At 42.8% G+C, this 22298-nt stretch overlaps 1 protein-coding gene across 1 annotated transcript in view; it reads left to right on the forward strand.

The window, feature by feature from the left end:
* Nucleotides 1-20484, forward strand: part of LOC308105963 (E3 ubiquitin/ISG15 ligase TRIM25-like) — a 26489-nt gene extending 6005 nt beyond the window's left edge. Inside the window, exons 4-9 of the mRNA XM_080456933.1 lie at nt 443-523; nt 6110-6262; nt 10342-10501; nt 11524-11562; nt 15024-15104; nt 17452-20484. Of these exons, the coding sequence (XP_080313059.1) occupies nt 443-523; nt 6110-6262; nt 10342-10501; nt 11524-11562; nt 15024-15104; nt 17452-18005 (1068 nt within the window). The 3' untranslated portion in view covers nt 18006-20484. The remainder of the gene's footprint in view (nt 1-442; nt 524-6109; nt 6263-10341; nt 10502-11523; nt 11563-15023; nt 15105-17451) is intronic.
* The last annotated feature ends 1814 nt before the right edge of the window (nt 20485-22298 follow it).

The raw sequence follows: 22298 nt of genomic DNA on the forward strand, positions 1-22298 counted from the left end.
TTTCCCTTCATTTCTCACTTGAATTGAGTCAATGGGTCCCTAGACATTGTCTTATTTGCTAATTTCAACATCCAATTAAATTAAAAGTTAAAGGGGGATGTTTATAATTTCTCATGTTCATGTCTGTTGTTATAAATAAAACAAATCATTATGAAAAAAATGCAATAAAAGTGACAGTAAAGAACAAAATTGTAATCGAGTTATTGAAAACTGACCTGATCCTGAAATGAATTCTAAATGTCAGAATTAGTTGATTTAGACCCATTGACTCAGTTCAAGTGAGAAATTATCCTAACACCAAATTGCAAACGGGTCTACAGGCCAGGTACAGGATTAAATCAACTGGACAAGAATCTAATACTCAGCTGTGATATAAGCTCTTTTATTTGGGATCAATCAATGGAACAGCACTGACACGTCATTCTTTCTCTCCATGTTCCAGGTGTCGGCCTCTACTGTGCTGGAGGACAGTGAGGCTTTGTTTGCTGAACTGGCCCTCCGGCTGGACAAGACCAAGGCAGAGGTCAGTATGTCACTGAACTTGGTACCTTTCTTTGCATTGATGCACATTATTATCTCCGCCAGGCCAAAGGCAGGGGGAAATTATGTTTTCACCGCTGTGTGTGTGTGTCAGTCTGTGTGTCCACGCCACGGCTAATCTCGCAAAGTATTGACTACCCACCAGTGTAAAATGTCTTGTGCAAGCTGCCAGCAGGCTAAGTAACTCCGTCCCCAAAAGCTGTTTTTTTGTGTGTGTGGGAATTTATATTCTCAGACGCGCCATCCCTCTTGGCTATGATTATGGGAAAAAATTTAATGATTTAGTCACAGCATAGTTTGCATCTTATATCAAAATCCTTGCATGTTTTTGCATGAGTCAGTTCTGCTTTTGTTGATTGAAATTAGAATATTTGATGTTGTACCAAGTGCAATCCAAACGGACAGATCTGTGAACCAATAGGATCCGGCGGAAAATTTCTCCGCAGATTTTGAACCCGCCCGTCTAGACATGATATCAGACGCGCTAGGGCAGTCTACTACTGACTCCCTAATGCCTTATGCTGCCTTATACTGACTCCCTAGTCCCTACTGCCTTATGCAGCCATATTACTGACCCCCTACTGCCTTGTGTTGCCTTATTACTGACTCCCTTAGATTAGCGACTGCGGCAGTAGAAGTTATTTGGTATCCTAATAACGAATAAAGAAGGTTGGACATCACATGACAGAACATGATTTGTAGCAAAGACGATAAGCACCTAATAGCACAGTGCAGACCTTTTTCCTGTAAATGTGTGCGTCAGAGTTGGTTGTGATTAATTACAGTTTTGGTTCTTTGAATGTCCCTATTTTGGCTCCAGTTTTTCATTTACAGTAGTGTGGGTGTTTGTTCTGTCAATTTAGACTACGGTCGTAAATGTAAAAAAAAGGGTTCACTTCACGCTCTATATCGATGGCCAAAATGCAAAACCTCCTATCTGAAAAATTAACATTGTTGGGAAAATGAAAAAGAAAACTACAAAATGTTGTATCTTTTTTGCACAATGCTATTTTTTTATGATACCCATCACATAATTCACCGTTTCTGGATTTCTGGATTATATTACAATATTATATGTTAATTACACTGATCTCATATTGCAAATGCAGATAGGAGGTTTTTCCCCACTTTTCCTGGATAATTCTGCAGATAGGAGCTTTTGCACCGTGATGTTAAGTGATTGCATAACTAAATAATGATAAATAGTGCAGGATGTAAATACATGCATTTACAGCTGCAAACAGTTGCATCAGTGGTGTGGTCTAGGTTTGTTTTCTGAGGTATACAATAATCATTCCCTGCACGAGATGCGTGTGGTCGTGGGTATACGCTAGAGCATTTTCAATGGATGAAATGGTTAGTAGACTGTATACGCATACGTATATCCAAAAACAACAACAATTAGGTGGACTACAAAACAACTGGCCCAGGCACCCCTCGACATAATCCCCCCTATACCCTCAACTCCAACACCTGAAATACCCCCCCACTCCCACAACCCCCATTCCCCCCAACCAGCACAACACACCCCCCAAACCCCACCCACCCAAACCCTCACGCCCTCCAACTCCCCTAACTCATACAACTGGATCACCAACCTTGTGTCCGGTGTGGATAGTGGAATAGTATGTAAGATCATTGAATGTCTTAAAGAGCCTATAAGCAAGGAGGAAAGACGGATGCCTTGACCCTAGAATCACCACAGCCAGGGAGGAGATGAGATCAGCACACAGGGACTTTGTCGCTGACCAAAAAGGAGAGGGTCTGAGGGAGAAATATAAGCGGAGGAAGGAGGAGCTATATCAAGTGTATGCAACTGGAACAACGGGAGCTGACCCAAAAGATCAGGGACATTAAAGAGGTGCATGTTAACCAAAAACATGGCAAGAGCTGGAAGCTCATCAATGACATTTCTGGCAGAAGCTCTTCTCAGACTTCCAAGATCTTGGGAGAAAGCGCAGAGGAACGAGTTGAAACATGGTACCAGCACTTCAAAACACTCCTAGGAAATCCTCCTTCAACCGAAGAAGAGGATGATCCGAGGATGATCCTGTCTTCCATGACCAGCCCAAACCAGACGGTTCACCATGGATGAGTACCAGAGGGCCAAGGCTACTATCAAGTGAGGCAAGAGCTGCGGGGAAGATGGAGTGACAGCAGAGGTTCTGATGTATGTGCCCATAGACGAGGTGGTGTTGGATTGTATCAAGCACACACGTCTAGCAAGCTGCCGAAGCTGTGGAGCAAAATGATAATCGATCCAGTACCAAAGTCAGGCGAACTCACCAAGGCATTAGCCTGAGCTCACAAGTTGCCAAGACGGCTAACAGGAAGATCCTCAACCGGATTAGACCCATCTTAGACCCTGTAATGAGAAACTCGGGCAGATACTGGTGCTGAGGAGGATACTGGAAGGAGTAAGGAGCGGAATCTTTCAGTGGTGATCACCTTCATGACTTCCAAAAGGCTTTTGGCACCATCCACCGGGGGAATCTGATGAACATTCTCCGGGCCTATGGAGTTCCTGAGAAGATGGTTCAGATGATGGAGACAAACTACTCGAGGCAGTCCAGGACTTCTAATAACCTGGGCCTGGACTGCTTCAATGGAACAGGACCTGAAGGTCTGGGGGGCACTTGACTGGAATGCCTTGCATGGGATGAGGAGAGTGTGGAAATCAGACATGGGAGAAGACCTCAAGAGGCGGCTGTTCGTATAGCTACAGTGGAGTCAGTACTGCTGTATGGGGCTGAGACATGGACCGTCACAGCACAACAGGAAAGGGCCTTGGATGGAGTCTACACAAGAATGCTATGAATGGCACTAGGAGTCACATGGACGGACCACATCAGAAATGTGGTCCTCTACAGCAGTGTATATCAACCCTGGCAAACGTCCCAATTTTGGGCCGGGGCTACTGCTGAGGTGTGCCGCGCCGTTTGAAGGAGGTTTGAAAAAAAAAAGATTTAAAAAAAAAAAAAAAAAAAAATTTTTTTTTTTTTTTTTTTTTTAAACAATAATAATAATCAGGCATGCAAACAGCCCCAAGGTGAAAATGGTGACAACATGCTGTTTTTTTTCGGGTCAGGTGTCACACTATTGCCCTATTTGGATTCAAAACGGCTAGTGGAAGCTGAAAAGCTACAAGTTTGCATGTCTGAATAATGCAAAAACAGAAATATTTGTTTGCATTTGCTTTTTTTCTCCCCCATATATTTTCATGATAAAAAAGTGCGTATCGTATCGAAATCGTATCGAAGTTGTGTGCCCAATATCGTATCGTATCGTTTCGTGAAATGTGAAAATCGGCTATATACCGTATATATCTATATATACGGTATATAGATATACCGTATATATATATATAATTATAGATACCGTATATCTAGGTGTGCCCTGGGATTTTTTGGCTATGCCAGGTGTGCCTTGGCACAAAAAAGGTTGATAGACACTGCTCTACAGGAACCTACCATGGGTCACAGACAAAGTCAGAGAGAGAAGGATGAGGCAGGGCACTGCGTCAGGGACCCATAACTAGTGGCAAGCAAACTAACACTATGAGAGCCAACCCAGGGCAAAGCCAGGAGAGACAAGAAGTGCACCACCTAAGTAGATGCACTTCGGCGTAACAGCTTAGCCAACAATACTGTAGAGCTCAAGACCCTGATGCTAGATAGGAGAGTGTGGAGGGCAGCGATTCAGTAGTCCCAAGTTGGTGTTGGCTTGACCACACTCACACATCGCAAAGACCCTATTCTATATGATCCGGCCTAACTGACCCATGCCCCCCTCAACATAATCCCCCCCATACCCTCTACCCCCAACTCCACCTACTGCAATACTCCCCCACTCCCACAACCCCCCCCCCCCCAACTGCCAGCCCACACCTCTCCACCTCCCTAACTCAAAACCCCATCCCACTTCAGGAGTCCTGTGTTGGTGTTGGCTAGACCACACTTTCGCATCACAAAGACCCTATCCTGTATGATCCGGCCAAACTGGCCTATGTCCCCCTCAACATAATCCCCCCCATACCCTCTACCCCCCCAACTCCACCACCTGCAATACTCCCCCACTCCCCCACTCCCACAACCAATAAAAAATCACGACAATGACGTTCACATTTAAGCAGCAATGACAACCTCTAACCACAAGTTCAAAATGTTCAATGCCAAAACCTCCTATCTATACCTAAAATGACCTCCTATCTACATAGATGCACATAGGAGGTTTTTACCTAGAAATAGTTAGGCGTACAAACAAACATTATTTGTGTTAAATAATGCTTTTTTATGCTCATTTTGAGATCAAGACATTCTACAGTACTGTATCAAGTATTACCATTACATTTTTTTATCAACTCACACTCTTGGTGTGATAATAGTGTCACCACCTGACACTAATCATTAGCAATCAACAAGGCAATGCAATTAACTTGACAGAGTTACTAACAAATACTTAACTAGTAAGGGGGGAAGACACTTTTTTATTTTGAAAATAATAGATGACTACAAACTGAAAGACATTTAGACGGTCTACATAACATAGAATTCCCAAGTTTCAGCTCTGTCTGCTGCTCAACTAGTTCTGGTGCAGATAAGAGGTTTTGCGCTTCAACATTTTAGCACTAATTGGCACTGAACAAGATAGGAGGTTTTAGTCAAATGACCTTTTCTGACAAAATGAGGGGCGGGACTATCTTGCAGACAGACTGAGCATGTGCAGCATAGCCTATAGTCCTCATCCACAGTGAAATCCGAAAATCATGAAATTTGCACATAGGAGGTTTTGCATTTTGGCCATCGATATACTAGTGATGCGTAGGTCAGGTTTTTTCATAACCCCGCACGGAGCCTAAGCCGCCCCAACCGACCCCGCAAAACAATATATAAATCAACGACCCGGCCCGTCCCGCAACCCGCAAAAACAAAAGTAGCCTACCGGCCGTCTTTTCAACACACTAACAACGTCAAGTCTGTCCATCCAATCGCTTTAGAGAGAGAGAGAGAGAGAGAGAGAGAGAGAGGGGGGGGGGGGAGAGGTAGGGAGAGAGAGAGAGAGAGAGGGAGAGAGAGAGTTATGGGCTGTTTTTCCAACAATTAGATTGACATTAGAGGCAGCTGCATGTGCATAATTGATCAAATAAGCAACACATTGAACACAATTGCTCATGATTCCAGGAGTAGAGAGAGAGAGGGAGGGAGTGAGAGAGAGAGAGACAAAACAGGAGAGAGAGAAGGTACCAGAATGCTTTTTCTTTTCTGTTTCTTTTTTCGCGCGTTGACCCGCTCCGCTAATTGCGTCTGAAATCTTGACCCGTCCGCCCGCCCTGCGGTTCAACCCGCGGAACCTGCGGGCAACGGGTTGGCCCGTGCATCACTACTATATACATTTCAATAATACTATTGTTTTAGTGAGCAACACTCACTGCTAAGACTTGACCGTGTCTGTGTCTTGTACTGGATTGTTGTATGTGGATTATTGAACAAATCAGTACGTCAGTGTATTCCTGGCTCCAAGTTGACTTAGCATGCATCCATGAGACTCCGTTTATTGCCTTCCACCACAGGTGCGAGGCAAGCTGGAGGCCAAGGAGCGTGCGGTAGTCGGGCGCACCGAGAGGGACATAGAGATGATGGAGACGGATCTGGAGGAGCTGAGGAGAAGAGACCAGGAGATCAGTCAGCTCCTGCAGACGGAGGACAACACCCACTTCTTGCAGGTGAGGAGCAGAACTTGAACGGACTAAGAGAGTAAGGCTGTACGACTAAAATGCTATTGCTTAATACTGTAATGAGGGTTATTAATCAGGATTATTGATAATTAGAATTTCTGTTTGTTTTTATAATCTTATTATTTATTTTTTTCAAGGTTTTTTTATTTTATATTTTCACATACAGGTCTATAACAAAGGGCATACAAAAACAGTGAATGTATGTTACCCCTCCCACCCCCCCAAAGTTCCCGCTCCGAAAGAGCCACAACCCTGGTATCTCATTGTACCATTAAAACAAAGGACAATACAAACAAATAAGACACAATTGCTATGAAAAATGAAAACAAGTCAAAAAATAAATAAAGTATACACAGTCAGTAGAATATATATATTATTAAAGAAAGATTTGAAATGTTTTGTTTTTTTTAATACACAAAAAAAAAAAAAATTCAGTGGGGTCAATTTATGGGTCATTAACACATTCCATGCCAGAGTTTAATCTCATAATGTACTCACCAGTGCCAGCGTTTTATTGTTGTTTTTTTGTTTTTTTCATGTCGCCACGGACCTCGCTAAATAAGTTAAAAGTGCGCGTTCATTTGGTTCTAAACACACAGCGGATCCGTGAGAAACGGCCAGCGAAAACAGTTTCCAAATGCGAGCCGCCATCTTGAAGATACAGCCGATCAACGCTAAACAGTGATCAGCGAGGAGAAAAACAACCGAGAAAATCGAGTTTTAAACAGGATCCCAGACAGGAAGCGGATACGATCGAAAAAACCGGAACCCGAATAATTCTGTTTCCGACCGGAAACCGGAAACGGAAATGGATCAAAAAAATTCTGAAAGTGCACCTGGGGCAGTTTCAATGGGAATCGGCGGTTCGCGTAGATCTACGCGACTGGCACGCTGCGGCTTTAAATAGGTTCGCGTAGATCTACGCGACTGGCATTCAATGTGTTAATGTCAGCAGCATTCAGTCTCTCTATATATGTTAAAAAAGGTTGCCAGATGGTGTAAAATTTCAGAGCACACCCCCTTGTGGAGTAGCGAATTTTCTCCAAAGTCAAATGATGCATAACATCATTAACCCATGATTTGAAAGTTGGTGGGAGTTTTTCTTTCCATTTAAGCAGTATCAGACGCCTAGCCAAAAGGGACGCAAAGGCTATCATATTTCTTTCTTGGTGACTAAGTTGTACATCATCTCTTTCTTGTGGAACAACTCCAAACACTGCAATAGAAGCAGAAGGTTCTATGGGCACTTCTAACACTTCTGAGAAGGTTTTAAATATTAATTGCCAGAATGTGAATAACAAAAAAAAACAGAATGCATGTGCAAGGGTGGCTTGATCATGTCTGCAACGATCACATATTGGATCCATGTCAGGCACACATTTAGCTAGTTTTACTTTGGACCAGTGGAGGCGATGCAGAACCTTAAACTGAATGATAGTATGTCTTAAACAAATTGAAGAGGAGTGTATTCTATCCAAGGCCTCCCTCCAAACATCATTAGAGATCTGTGTCCCCAAGTCTCCTTCCCATTGATTTTTTTAATAAGGTTAGTGGTTCCAAATTAAATGAGTTTAATAAACAGTAAACTGACCCAATCACCCCTTTGGAACACGGGTCAAGTTTTAAAATGGAGTCTAAAAGGGAATCTGGTGGTTGTGATGGGAAATTTGGAAAAGATGACGTTACAAAATTACGAAGCTGCAGAAATAAAAAAAAGTGAGAGCGGGGTATATCAAATTTCAGCCGTAATTGATCAAAAGACATAAAAACGCCTTCAGAGAAAAGATCACTGATTGAGGTGATCCCATTTCTAGTCCAAATGTTAAATGCTCCATCTATAATTGAAGGTTTGAAACTATGATTTCTTGCTATAGGGGCAGAAATTGAGAAGTCAGTAAGCGAGTCCAGATCTTAACGGAGTGCTTAATAATTAGATTTGAGGTGTATTTGGACACAGGTTCAACTAACGGAAGCTTGGAGCAAAGCAGGGCATGTAGGGAGGTGGGGCCACATGACAGGTTTTCTAATTGCAACCATTTGGGGAGAGTGCCTTGGGACGACAGCTCCTTCCAACACAACATTACCTTTATGTTAGCAGCCCAATAATAATATAGAAAATTAGGGAGAGATAGCCCGCCGTCTTGGCGGTGCCGCTGTAGCATGCGTATTCTAGGATTCTTCTTATTCCATATAAACTCCGAAATCAACTTATCAATAGAAGAAGTTTTTATAATCTTCTTAATCACCCTTTCTTTGGCCAAATGGCTGACACTGTACACATACTGTATCAGCGCCACGCCATATCCGCTGTTTATTTATACAGTATCTATCCACTTCAGTATGTACATTATATGCACATAGTACTGCTGATAGAATGTACTTTATACTTATATCTGTATTTAGTATATCTATTAATGGCTAAGGGCGTCACGATTTTCAATGCGAGTCAAATTGTATTCTGTGAATCAAAATTACAAGCAGGATCGCAATTTTCTTTATTTTGTTCTGTTCATCGTGTATGCGCACATCCGAACGAAGCCACGAGGCTGTTAAATATGTTTTTTTTTCTTCATATAAACTTTTCTTATTGAGAGACTATTGTTTTTCTTTACAAATCAACACTCCTATATTCAAATTAATTAGGGTAAGCGATATTTTTGGTCAAAACTAAACGTTTTTTGTTAAAAGGTTAAAGCACTATATTCTGATAGCAATTATTGCTGTAGAGTGTTTGTTCAGTAACAGGGGTCTCCCCATCTTTCCAGCTCTTTCATAAACAGAAAATACATTTTCAGATCGGTTGCGAACTGTTCCAGTTCCAATTGTGTCTGCTCATTTCTTAGTGCCATCACTTCCAATTACACTTGTTTAATCTGTATCCTGTGCAAGTGTCCCAGTGAGACTTCTCTCTCCTGATTGAAAAAAATAGGAATCCCAACCTGAAAATGCATTTTCTAATTAATAAAGAGCCGGAGAGACATGGAGACTCCTGTTACTGAACAAACACTCTGTATTAATGAGTATTATCAGAATATAGAGATATTTAACACTTATTTTAACAAAAGTTTATCACTTACCCTACCTTTAATCATAATCGAGATAAAAGTTTGAAATAATGGTGATAATGATTTGAAGTCAGATGGCCCAGCTCTGGGATAGAGAGACCAGGAAGGATGAGAGGAGAATAAGAGCCTGAGGCATGACTCAGCATTGGCTAATGGAAAAACCCTGAGCCTGCCACAGTGCATCTAAGGATGTGATGATGGAGGGGAAGCTAGAAGGGAGTTTTAGAAGCTGTGACGTTGTGTGGATCTCTAGACCTGTGTTTCCTAAATAATGGTCGAATCTGGGCCCACATTTGCGGCGCAAGTAGGCTAAATATTAGCCTAATTAATGTTGCCTAAAAAAAAAAGTAAAGAATACATACATTTAAAAACGCGGCCCTCACACCTATGTCGCACCGCCGACTGATATATAGAGATCTCTGTATCTGTCAGTCTTTGTCCCTTTTATGCCCATTTATGGAGATCTCTGTATCTGTCAGTCCTTGTCCCTTTTATTCCCATATATCCCTGATGATCCCTGATGTCATCAGTATATGCCCATATATGGGCATGCCCCCTTTTGTGCCCGGGCATGCCCCCTTTTGTGCCCATATATGGAGCTGACTGATTTGTTTGCGCCTGATGCCATGACGTCACATTGAGGTTAGACAACACACTCCATATTTGGGCGTAGCTGCATTGGGAACTCCTTATATGGTTATGGCTGAGTCATGGTGACATGAGAGTTACAACGTTGTCAGCCCATCCGCCCGTCCTACCTTAAGGCAATTTTAATATAGGATAGTGAAAACAGCAGATGTACAAGCAAGCTCACAACGCATCACTAACTGTGAGCTTGTAAATCGGCTATTTTCACAATTAAATAAGGCTTATCAAGTGGTTAATTCATAATGTTTGGGGTTTTGTTGTGTCCCAGACAGTGAGAAATCAAATTTCTCTTTTGGGTCTTGACTCAAAAGTTTGTGAACCCCTGACCCCTACTCTCTCCTCTTAATCTCGCAGGCGGCCCCCCTGCTGTGCGTTCCTCTCACCATCGGTCGGCGCTCCAGAGCCCAGAGCCTGTCGACGGAGGCCTTCAGCGCAGCCAGGAAAGCCCTGTGCCACCTGCGCGCTCGCATGGACGAGGTGTGCAGGGAAGAGGTGGACAAGATCTGTCGTGCCGGTAGGGGACATACAGTGCAGACTAGGGATGGGACGATAATCGTTATAATCGTTTATCGTGATAAAAAACACTCACAATAATCGTATCGCAGAGATTTTAATTTATCCTGAAATTGTCCTCTGTCATACACTGGGATCAATTCACCTTTGCCGAGCTGCATATCCGCTACCACTTAAACCCTCTAGAATTGGAAAAACGCACCTGTAAAGAACATTTGATAGTCTTTTTTTCACTCTAAATGTCTTTGCCAAAAATGGCGTCGCAACCAAGGGGCCAGACTGAGATTTTTACATTGACTCCAATACGGAAGACACAGTTCATATGAATGGCCTGTAGTTTCGCTGTTTTACCCCTGCGGGTGTCAGAAAGAATTTATTTTAACGCAAGCGGATGGGTTTTTGACAAACTTTAGACTAGATTTTCTTACCTTAATAAAAATTGTCATAAATACTATATGCTTCCAGTCGCTAGTTTAAAGTCTCCTTTCAATCATCATGATATGCGTTTTGGTAAACTATGGTCCCATTTATTTTAAAATTGACGATAAAGTAGGTTATGCTCTGGGAGGGGCGGGATGATTTGATTGACAAGCTACACAACCAATAGCATTCATTCCCCGCCCCCGCTTTTGATTGACAAGCTACCAAACCAATAATGGTCTGGTTTCATTCTGCAGGATATGACGCGATATGACGCGATATTGAAAGATGGCGGATTGCACACAGCTGAACAATCGGCTTCATTTACGGTCTGTAGAGTCTAGGGGCGTAACGCTGTCCATTCATTTTATACAGTCTATGGTCGCAACGTGATTTTTACACAGTACAATCTTCAGTGTTAAGTTATCCATTCGTACACTTTCAGAGTTAATTTATCACCGATCGATTTTACTGTCTAAGCCTCTTAACGCCAAAATGACACATTCACACACTTCACCACGCACACACAACAACCAATCAACAGTTCCACTGGCACCTTTTCTCACGATTTATTGAGGATGTTTCTTTATGTTTCTTCCCCAGTTAACGAGAGCTATGTGTCTGGTGGAGAGTGCGTAAAAGGTAAGCACATGAAACAAGACACACACACACACACACACACACACACACACACACACACACACACACACGCGCGCGCGCGCGCGCGCGCGCACACACACACACACACACACACACACACACACACACACACACACACACACACACACACACACACACACACACACACACACACACACACACACACACACACACACGCACGCAGAGTACAGTAGATACAGCCCTCTGTGGTGACACTGTCAGCAGGCAGGTGACCCAGTTTATCAGACTGAAGGCTTTAACATGGCATTTAACACCGAGCGGGACAGTAACATCAATTATTTATTCAGCTTGAAGAGGACAATGAGATGTCCAGTACAACACACTCTGGCACACCTCCAGTTCATTCAGTTCACCTCTGTTAACTTCCAATCTCCTCTAATGTCATCATTATTGGCCTATAAAAAGATACATTTGATTGATAAATGTGCACTGTTATTATTATAATAATAATCATCATAATAATAACTAGTCCATATTAACAGACTTTGGGTTATGTGCTCTGCTGTACAGCAATAGTCCCAAACCTTTTTGGCCCCAAGGAAGACCCCTTCCTCCCATATCTTGGGGGGCTGTAACCATGGCGACGGTTGTAAGCATGCTGACGATAGCTCCCATTGCCCGAATTCTTTTACATAAAAACGCTAATTAACAGCTTACATTTTGGGAAAGTGAACATGCTAATGGTCAATGGCCGTGTGCAAATACAGATCAATTGCTCCAGCCACTTAGGAGAACCGGGCAGAAGAGACTTTGGGGACAGACAGAGGTTTGGGGAATTATTGTAAAACAATTAAAATAGGATAGCTATTAGGAATAAAGGGAGGTTCCACCGCGCCTCGAGCGTAAATCGGGCTGGTCTGGTGCATCTCATGATCAGACACATATAGCTGAATAAAGAAGGCACCTGGGAAACTCGGACAACGTTTCGTCATCTTCGGCGGGTCATGACCCGACGAAGATGTAATCTGACATCGAAACGTTGTCGTTCTGACCCTGTTCCATATTAAAGAAAAAGGGCTCCAATAATTATTATTAGTTGTTGAAATTATAGTAGCAGTATTAATTTGTAGTAATATTAGTAAGGAGTCACAATAGTAACAGTATTAGCAACAGTAGTAGCAGTTGTAATAATAGTCAGTAGTAGTAGTAACCATAGTAACGGCTGCAGTAGTAGTAGTAACAGTAGCTGTAACAGTAGATAGTAGTAGTAACCGTAGTGACAGATACTTAGTCCAATCCAATCCACTTTATTTATAGAGCACATTTAAAACAACAGTGTTGAACCAAAGGGCAGTACACTCAGTAACAAAGAAATATTAAAATATTAGGCCTGACCTTGATTATTCGAATAGTCGACTAATCGATCGAGGGAGTCTGATTCGACTGCCGTTCTCTTAGTCGAATCATGAAAAAAAGATTTGACAGAGATTGGCCTGATTTGTTATATTAATTAACTAATAGTTTGCCAAAAATAGGATATATATCATGATTTATTGGGAGAAACCAAGCAAGTATATGTTAAGTCAGACATTATGCACCCCTTCAGCCCAAATGGAATGTTCCTCTATTGCATAATATCTTTTTTGCATGTTTCGACTGAGAGATTGACAGTCGAATCAGACTGATTTAAGTAAAAAAAAAAAATAGGCAACTATAGGCAACATTTGGCCAATCAGAGTCGACTATAGAAATCCTTAGTCGGGGATAGGCCTATAAAATATACAAGAGCAAAACAATACACAATAAACAGGACATCATATCAGACACAATGCCTAGTGGAAAACAGCAACTCTCAGTCTGAATTTTCGAACGCCAAGGAGTACAAGTGAGTTTTCAAAAGTGATTTAAACACAGGCAGGCTTTGAGACGCTCTAACGTGGGGTGGAAGCTCGTTCCACAGTTTGGGGGCGCTACGGCGGAAAACGATCTATCTCCCCGGGTTTTGTTGGTGGGACCTTAACCCTTTAAGACTAGCCTCGCGTGGCCAGACAATATCACACGACACACTGCGTGGATATTAGTCTGGTCCCTATCAACGATAGATTTTTTTCCAAGGGGCGGTTACAAAAAGATCCAAACGGACTCTATTGGTTAGACCTAAACCAATCAGAGCAGTGCTTCCTTGTTCACGAACTAATCAGAGCAGTGCTTCCTTGTACGTCATAGAGCGTCGCAGTTCCCGCCCACTTCCTGTTTTTTTTTGGTGCCGGAAGAAAAAACTCAATGCATTTTTCCATTGACATTTCCAAAAATATTTATATCTATTAATTTAAGCCTCGAATCAAGCCATCATGACATGACATGAATCATGACCATAAAACGTTTGATTCTGTGATAATTTTTTTTTGAAAACGGCAAAACAAAGGGTATTTATTAAATATAGTATATCATATAATTAAATATAAAATTTAAAAAAATCACAGAAAAAAACGTTTTATGGTCATGATTCATGTCATCTCATGATGGCTTGATTCGAGGCTTAAATTAATAGATATAAATATTTTTGGAAATGTCAATGGAAAAATGCATTGAGTTTTTTCTTCCGGCACCAAAAAAAACAGGAAGTGGGCGGGAACTGCGACGCTCTATTGCTCCAAATAAGGTGATAAGCCCGCCCACATTTGGATACTGGGCCCTGGTTGGCTCCACACCACTGCGGAGGGAGATAAATGGAATCTCTATGGAGGGGGGCCAGACCTAATCTGCCGAGGGCTAAAGTGCGATGCGATTTTGCAAAGGCAGATTCGGCTGGAACCAGGCTACTTTAAGACCGGTAACGCATCTGTGTCATTTTAGATTTAATTGGCTATTCAAAAATAGCAGATATACAAGCTCATAGTGCAAATACATATCATTTTGGGTGGTCCTTGGCAACAAAAAACTTTTAGGATTTAGAAGACATTTGTAGAATATATATTCAAAGATTTGCACAAATGTTCACGATAGAAAAATAAAAAAAAGCAGATCTGCAAGCTCACAGCGCTATGAGCTTGTATATCTGCTATTTTTGAATAGCCAAAGAAATCTAAAGTGACACAGATGCGTTCACGGATTGAATGGGTTAAGAAGTGACTGGTGACCTCAAGACCCTGGTAGAGTTATTGGGAGGTAGAAGCTCCGACATGTACAATGTGATGTGTGTGTGTGTGTGTGTGTGTGTGTGTGTGTGTGTGTGTGTGTGTGTGTGTGTGTGTACAACAGACCTGTTCCAATAAAAAATGTCCACCTTATTTCCATCATTAAGCGTAATTAAAGAAATATATAATAGCATGACACTAAACTGAACAATGTGGTTGTAATGATTTATGAATGAATTGCAATGTCTCTCTCTCTCTCTCTCTCTCTCTCTCTCTCTCTCTCTCTCTCTCTCTCTCTCTCTCTCTCTCTCTCTCTCTCTCTCCGTCTGTCATCCTCATTTGTAGCATCGTCGCCATCGTCGTTCCCTCTCTCTTCTCTGTCTCTGCAGCCGGCTGACCAGAGGATGAGAGGCATGTTCCTCAGGTGTAAGTACAGTAAAGTACAGTAACACCCCCCTGTAAGACGACACCCTGTTTCCATTCCTCACATCTCTCTGAATCTTTTCATCTTTTGAACCCCCCCCACCCCTCTTTTCTCTTTTCCGTTGTCTCTTTGTCTGTCTTTCCACCTCTGTCTCCCTCTTTCTATACCCCCTCTCTCCATTCCTTTCTCTTCTCCATACCTTTAGTGTACGAGACACCTGAGAAGCCGGTTGTTGTTGTTTTTTTGTATGAGCCTCATCAATGATCGATAGGGGAATCATACTGTACTTATGACATCCGATCCCATTGTTGGGGAGGGGGCAGATGTGTGACATCCACTCCCAGCGGATGCAAGCACAGGCTCACAGGGTGAGAGAGCACAGTAGGGCACCGTGTTATGTGTCAATAATTCAACAGGTCACAGCAAGATTAAGGCGGCGTGTGTCATATTTCCACTGGAGGCCAAATGTCAGCCACAACAATGCCGCTCGTCGGCCCGTCTAGATGTCGCTAGTGTGGCGCAGCAATAGCAGAGAAATAGCCGGAATTCACAGAGTTTGGGAAAAATATGGAAATGTATTGGAAAATGTGGAATTCCAGGTTTTAGAAAGTATGGAGAACAAGTCTTGAAGTTGAGCTCCACATCGTCAGTGGCTTGCAGTGGTGGAAGAAGTGCTCAGATATTTTACTTACGTAAAAGTAGCAATAGCACAATATAAAAATACTCTGTTACAAGTAAAAGGCCTGTGTTCAAAATGTTACTTGGGTAAAAGTACAAAAGTATTGGCATCAAAATATACTTAAAGTACCAAAAGTAAAAGTACCAAAAGTTTGAAAATAGCCTATGTATAAAATAGGCCTATAGTGATTAATGTAGGTTTTATAATAATGTAAATCTGCAAAGTAACTAGTAACTCAAAATTTCAAATAATTGTAGTGGAGTAAAAGTACAATATTTGCCTCTGAGATGTAGTGGAGTAGAAGTAAAAGTAAAATTGTACTTAAGTACAGTACTTGAATACATGTACTTAGATACTTTCCACCACTGGTGGCTTGGCACTGAGAGAGAAGTGTGTGCCGTCAAGCCGTAGTGTTGTAAGACCTTTATCAAAGCCATAACACAATCTGTAGCGTCTAATCACCTGCAGGATATCTCATTTTTACACATTTGCTTCTTTTCAAAACCCACGGTCAACCATCAAGCTTTACTGAATTTGCCTGCAAGGGATTTGGCATGTCTGTGCCAGTTCTTCAGTAGGAGCTTAATTGATTGATTTTGGTTTGAAAGTCCACAAATAGATTTGTATTGCTGCTGGGTAAAGCTTAAGTGATTTGATGGATGTGGTTTCTCCAGTGCTCTGCTAGTGGGTGGTGTAGGGCAGGGGAGTAGGGGGGGGGCTGTCTTGATGTGTTGACTCATCTCATTCTGCTTTATTCAGAGAACAGCTGAATACAGGATGCTCTGTTTTAGAAGTCAGTATATAAAATATATGAGCGCACCAGTTGTAAATTGTGACAAGTTGTTGCAAATGTAAGAGGCAGCCATGGGCAAAAATGTACTCTAGTTAGTTTTTCTACCTTTCTTTTGATTTCTGCGCTTCTCTCCCTTGGCTTTAGGCCATTTATTTTCCACCACTTTTATGTATATGTTTATTTGACAGGAACAATACAAAAAACAATGTATCAAGTTATAAAAACATGAAACCGTTGCATTGTACATAGGGTTTATAGCCGAGGCTAATTTGCGACCCCAGTCCCTGGTTAGGCCTTGCTATACAAATATCTACCTAGTAGTGACAATGTTGTGCTACTGTAGACATTTAAAGCGACTTTGGGTACTTAAAAGCGCTATATAAATCTGAGCTATTATGATGATGATTATCTTTTTTTTCTCACCGCGGGTCGCGGGCGGGTTGAGCCATAGATTTATATATGGGTTCGCGGGCGGGTTGAGGCGGGTTGGGTTCCGTGGCGGGGCGGGGCGGGTCATGAAAAAACCCGACCCGCACATCACTACTACCTAGTAAAAAAAAAAAATTACAAACAGGACATGCATGAAGCTCTAATCTACAAATACAAAAGCAATAACATTCCCAAATTACAGTCAAGAAAGCAGTGACTTTAACGTTTTATAACGTGCCTAACATATTAGTGTTCGCAGCTTTGGTTTGATTTCAACCAGTATTTTGCTCTCCTATTCTGACCCCAATTCTCTCAGTCAATTCTGTCTCTCTACTGTTCAGTTTTACATAGTTATCTCGCAATGCCTGTGTAAACTGCATCTCATCTTATCTGTAATCTCTCTCCATCTGACCGCTTCCGCATCTTCTTTTCTCTGCCCCCCCCCCAGTCTCCTCTCGCCTGTCTCTCGACCCAGACACGGCCCACCCCACCCTCGTCCTGCTGGAGGGCCCCCAGGGGGCCCACTGCGGCGAGGAGCCCCAGTCGTACCCGTCTCACCCGCAGCGCTTCGACTCGGTGGCCCAGGTCCTGTGCCGGGAGGGCCAGTTCGGAGGAGCCAGCTACTGGGAGGTGGAGTGGAGGGGCGGGGGCTGGGTGGACATCGGCGTCACCTACCGCGGCATCGGGCGCAAGGGGGGCGGCAAGCCCTGTCTGCTGGGGCGCAACGAGAACTCCTGGCGGCTGAGGTGCACGCACGCCGGCTACGCCGCCTGGCACGACAACCGCAAGACCACGGTGGCGGCGCCGCTGTGTCCCAGGATCGGCGTGTTCCTGGAGCGGCAGAAGGGGGCGCTGTCCTTCTACGGCGTGTCGGACATGGTGGTGCTGCTGCACACGTTCCGCTGCCCGTTCTCCCAACCTCTTTACCCAGCGTTCCGCTTGGACCTGGACTCCACTCTGCTCATCTGCCCCCAGGAGGCGGGGAACGGAAGCCCACCTTAACCCCGACTCTCTCTCCAAGAGCCTCTCTGGTTTCCACTAGAGGGGGGGGGGAGCGGATGGTCCACTCTGCTTTTGCACTTTTTTTTTTTTTTTTTACACAAGAAGCTACAGCTCAGAAAGAAGCACTGCAACCAGAAATCAAACCTTTGTCTAATGGTGTACCCAGGGTGAGGTCTGCCCTTTCTATATATATATATATTTGTCTTCGTCTCCCTTTCATCTGTCTCCTCGTCATCGTGCTCTTTCTCATTTAGTATAGGACAAATGGACATATTTTGGTGTCTTGACAGTGCTGTATTTCCAAACATTTCACTGTGGGCAGGGATCCTATGGAGGTCAGTGAAGTCTGGAAAGGAACTGATATCGGTCTAACATTATTTTGCCCCAAAAAGTGACTCGGCCCAAGTGTCAATCACATTGCCCAGCTCAGTATACAGTACACGCTAGATCCAATCAAGAAACTCATTTGGTGAAATTGCAGGATTTTGAAATGGGATATTATTATGTAGAAATTATAGCACGGGCATTCTCCATTCTGTGTCAAACACGGAAGAGGAAATAATCAATCCATGGTGGCCTTCATGACAATGTTTGTTCGATATGAAGATGCATAGATTATGGTATCCATAATTATAAGCATCATCAAAAGTAGATTGCTGTGAGAACATGGAAGTAGAGAGCCTATGACCTAATCCAGTTGTTCTCAACCTGTGGGTCAGGACCCCCAGGGGGGTCGCCACATGATTTTGGGGGGTCCCCAGATGATGAACATAAATTAAAAAAATACCAGAAAGAGGCAAACATTGTGAAAATAGTTTCACAATATTTATCTGTGGAACCATGTCAGACTAGATGTAATGCCTCAACTCCTACAATTCCAAGTGCTTTTCTGGGTGGGGGGTCCCCAGTTCAAACATGATTATGTTGGGGGGTCCCCAGTTCAAATATGATTATGTTGGGGGGTTCCCAGTTCAAATTATGATTCTTTTTGGGAGTCGCGGCCTGAAAAGGTTGAGAACCACTGACCTAATCTATTCTCTACAGTATAGGAGGACCTTTTGTAAAGGACACAGTTCAGCTATAAACTGCTTCATACTATTCCTTGATAACTATAATAATACAGTTCTGTTTGCCTCATCTCCTCATGTCTGTTATAAATACAGTATGTAGTATCTGTGAATATGCAAAAGCCACAAATACTGTACGTATCGCTAGAGTTTCAGGAGAAACTGGGATCTGCTAAAACACCATGAGTGATAATATAAACTTTAAATGTATGTAACGCAGCAGCTGCATATATTATGTTAGTCATCTCGTTAAAATAATGATTGCCATTTGAGCGGTGAAACCTCACTTTTACACTGAGTGAAAGTAAACTTTCCTGGTAAACGATGACCTCGGATAAAATGTCAATGAATGCCATACTTGAGCAATCGTGTTTCTCGGGTTACAGTGTTTTGTTTTGTTTTGTTTCGTTTTTGATACCCCATTGCCTTTACCAAAAACATTTTCTTGAGATGGTGCTAATTCAGAAGATTGTTTATTTGTTACCGAGCACTGTAAAAGGCCTTTTTTAGCCTGATGAGAAAACTTCCAATCAAGCTTGAAACGTCAAAAGCGATGAGACGTTTTTGAGCCCTGTGAAATAGCATGCTGTCGTGTGTAGATGCAGGAAATATATTAATCTTTCACCTTTTTATTTCTCCCCACTTTAGTTGTTGCCAATTACAGGGACTACAGTATGTGTATAGTCCCTGTCACTGCTAACTCGTAATGTTTGGTCTTGGGGAGGGTGTAGTCGACCACAGCCGGGCCGGCCAGCTGCTTCTTTTCAAGTTTCACTGGGGGGGCATAACACATGTGGAGGAACACACTTATCCCTCCTCCAATTTCTGATACCTCCTGAACAAGCGCGGCCCAACCTGTAGGAGTCGCTAGTGCAGGCACGGCAGTGACAGAGAATGCCCTCCTCCGCCCCCTGTCGGCTTCTCATCCCCGTCACGACCAAGTGTGTTCGTTGGAGCGCCCAGCCCAACGAAGGTACCGTGGAGGAATTTAACCTCTTGTCTCCACCCCACGGTGGTGGACAGGTACTTTACCCCAGCGCCCAGATAAACCGGGACGCATTACTTATGTAGCATTTTTTTCAAAGCAAAGTTTACCAAGTGCTTCAGCATAGTCGGGGAAGATGAATGTAAAATGGGAAGTGACATTGAAAATCCAGATTTTGCTTGCCTGACCTCTTCATGTTACTCATTAACATGTAAAGAGATGCACTTCTTTGCCATAAAATGCATTTTCACACATGACATGACAGCACTGCATTACAAACATGCTGGGTCATAGCATTTAGTTAAATCGTAGCATTTTCTTAAACCTTCTCATCCATGGTTATATATTTGTTTTGTAAAGTGTTGTGTGCTCTGTGTGTTGCACCTGTGTATTATTTAAAGTACATTACAAATAAATTGAACCAACACGTTTGACAAGCCAGTCTGAAGCATTGTTTTGTTATTAACCAGTGAGCATACACCTTGACCCCGAAATAAGGTTATCGCTTTATCAGAGAAGGTGCTAGAATTTTAACATACAGTACATATTTAGTCATTAATCTTTGTTGTCATGAATGTATCTGTAGTAGCCTGCCTAATATAGATTGTTTATAGGTTATCATAGGTGCTATTTGTTGTTTATCCAACCGAGGGTGGACATTTCAACCTGAAATGAGGAGAGGTGTAATGCTGCCTGTCAAACATTACTGTTAATGAGGACCGCCATGTTTGACAGTAAGTTAAGGAAGCAGGGAGGTCTCTCGTGGTGCGAGTTCAATGCAGGCAATTTAACTGCGCTGATTGGTCAGCTACCCTATAACCTCTAGGTAAGGGCCCTGGGAAAATGAGTTCCTGACAGCATAAAACCTTTTGAAAAGTTGACTTCACGTGTGTTAACAGGATACTGAACAGGAGACATACTGTAGGATTTTCGGAACTTAGGAAAGGCAACAATAAATTATAATAACAATAATAAATATAATTTAACGATTCATTAACATAAATAACACATTTTGTCATACAAAGATGTGGAGTGATCCTGCGGTTCTGACTGAGGGGAGAGGTCAGTCCTCAGCTCAGGGACCAGGAGGGAGAAGAGTCTATAGGACACTTGAAGCATTGGCCAGGGTGTCGTAGGGAAAGGAGGGACAGATGTGTTTGCTGATTAAAGTGTGAGTAAGGGGGTAGATCTGGCCATGCCCTTGGTCACCTTGTAGACCATAACCAGTGTTTTGATTTGGATGCGAGTAGTTGCCAGTTGCATGAGCGCAGACGTTTTTGTGAGGATGAAGACCAGGCGTGCTGTGGCATTCTTCATCAGTTGCACGCTCCATCATCAATGCTGGCAGACCAGCAAGGAGGGAGTAGTTGAAATTGGAGATGATGGATAAGCTTGGATAAGGAGGTGGGCACACTCCTTGGTGAGGAAGGGTCTGATCCTCTAGATGCCGTAAAGTGCAAACCTACAGGAACAAGTGATTGCTGCACGTGTGCCTTGAAGGACAGCTGACTGTCCAGAATCTCTCTCTCTCAGCTTCTCGACAGTTTGAGCAGGAGTCACCATGGTATGGGTGTTGTCGATATGGAGATTCTTGTGACCTACCCACTGCTGCAGGGGAGTGGATTTCCCTGTGAGAGCCTTGAGGACCTGCTGCTAAAGGAGGAAGGGCTCCCCTTGCTGTCCTGAAGAGGTAGCGCACCAACTCAGCATTCACTGGAGCCTGGCCATTAAGTGCAACGGACACGAGGTCAAAGGGTGAAAGTATAGCGAACACTAATAGAGCAAGTGTGTGCTGATATATATTTAAGATACTTTATAACTAACCATTAACTCAATACACAACATGTAATAGACACAGCATGCAATGCAATCAAATGAAAATAACTAAAATAACATACTACAGTGTGGTTCCCAACCTTTTCTGGAACAAACACTCTATAGCTATGAGTACTATAAGAATATAGAGCTATTTAACACTTTATTTTAACCAAAGAAAATCACTTACCCTACCTCTAATTTTATTATTATGTTTTGCCATTTATTTGGACGCCCACTTGCAATATCCCACTGGGCCACAGGTTGGGAATCGCTGCTATAATACACAACACACACTAAAATACTCAAAACAAATTAATAAACTATAATTTGCATTTACTTCCTCAGTGAGCTTCACCATAACCTCAGCCTCCACTAAACACCTGAAGACAACAAAAAACAATAAGAGTTTACCTCCCTCCCTTG

The sequence above is a fragment of the Gymnoscopelus braueri genome (genome assembly GCF_963280865.1).
Source record: "Gymnoscopelus braueri genome assembly, chromosome: 2".
NCBI lineage: Eukaryota > Metazoa > Chordata > Actinopteri > Myctophiformes > Myctophidae > Gymnoscopelus > Gymnoscopelus braueri.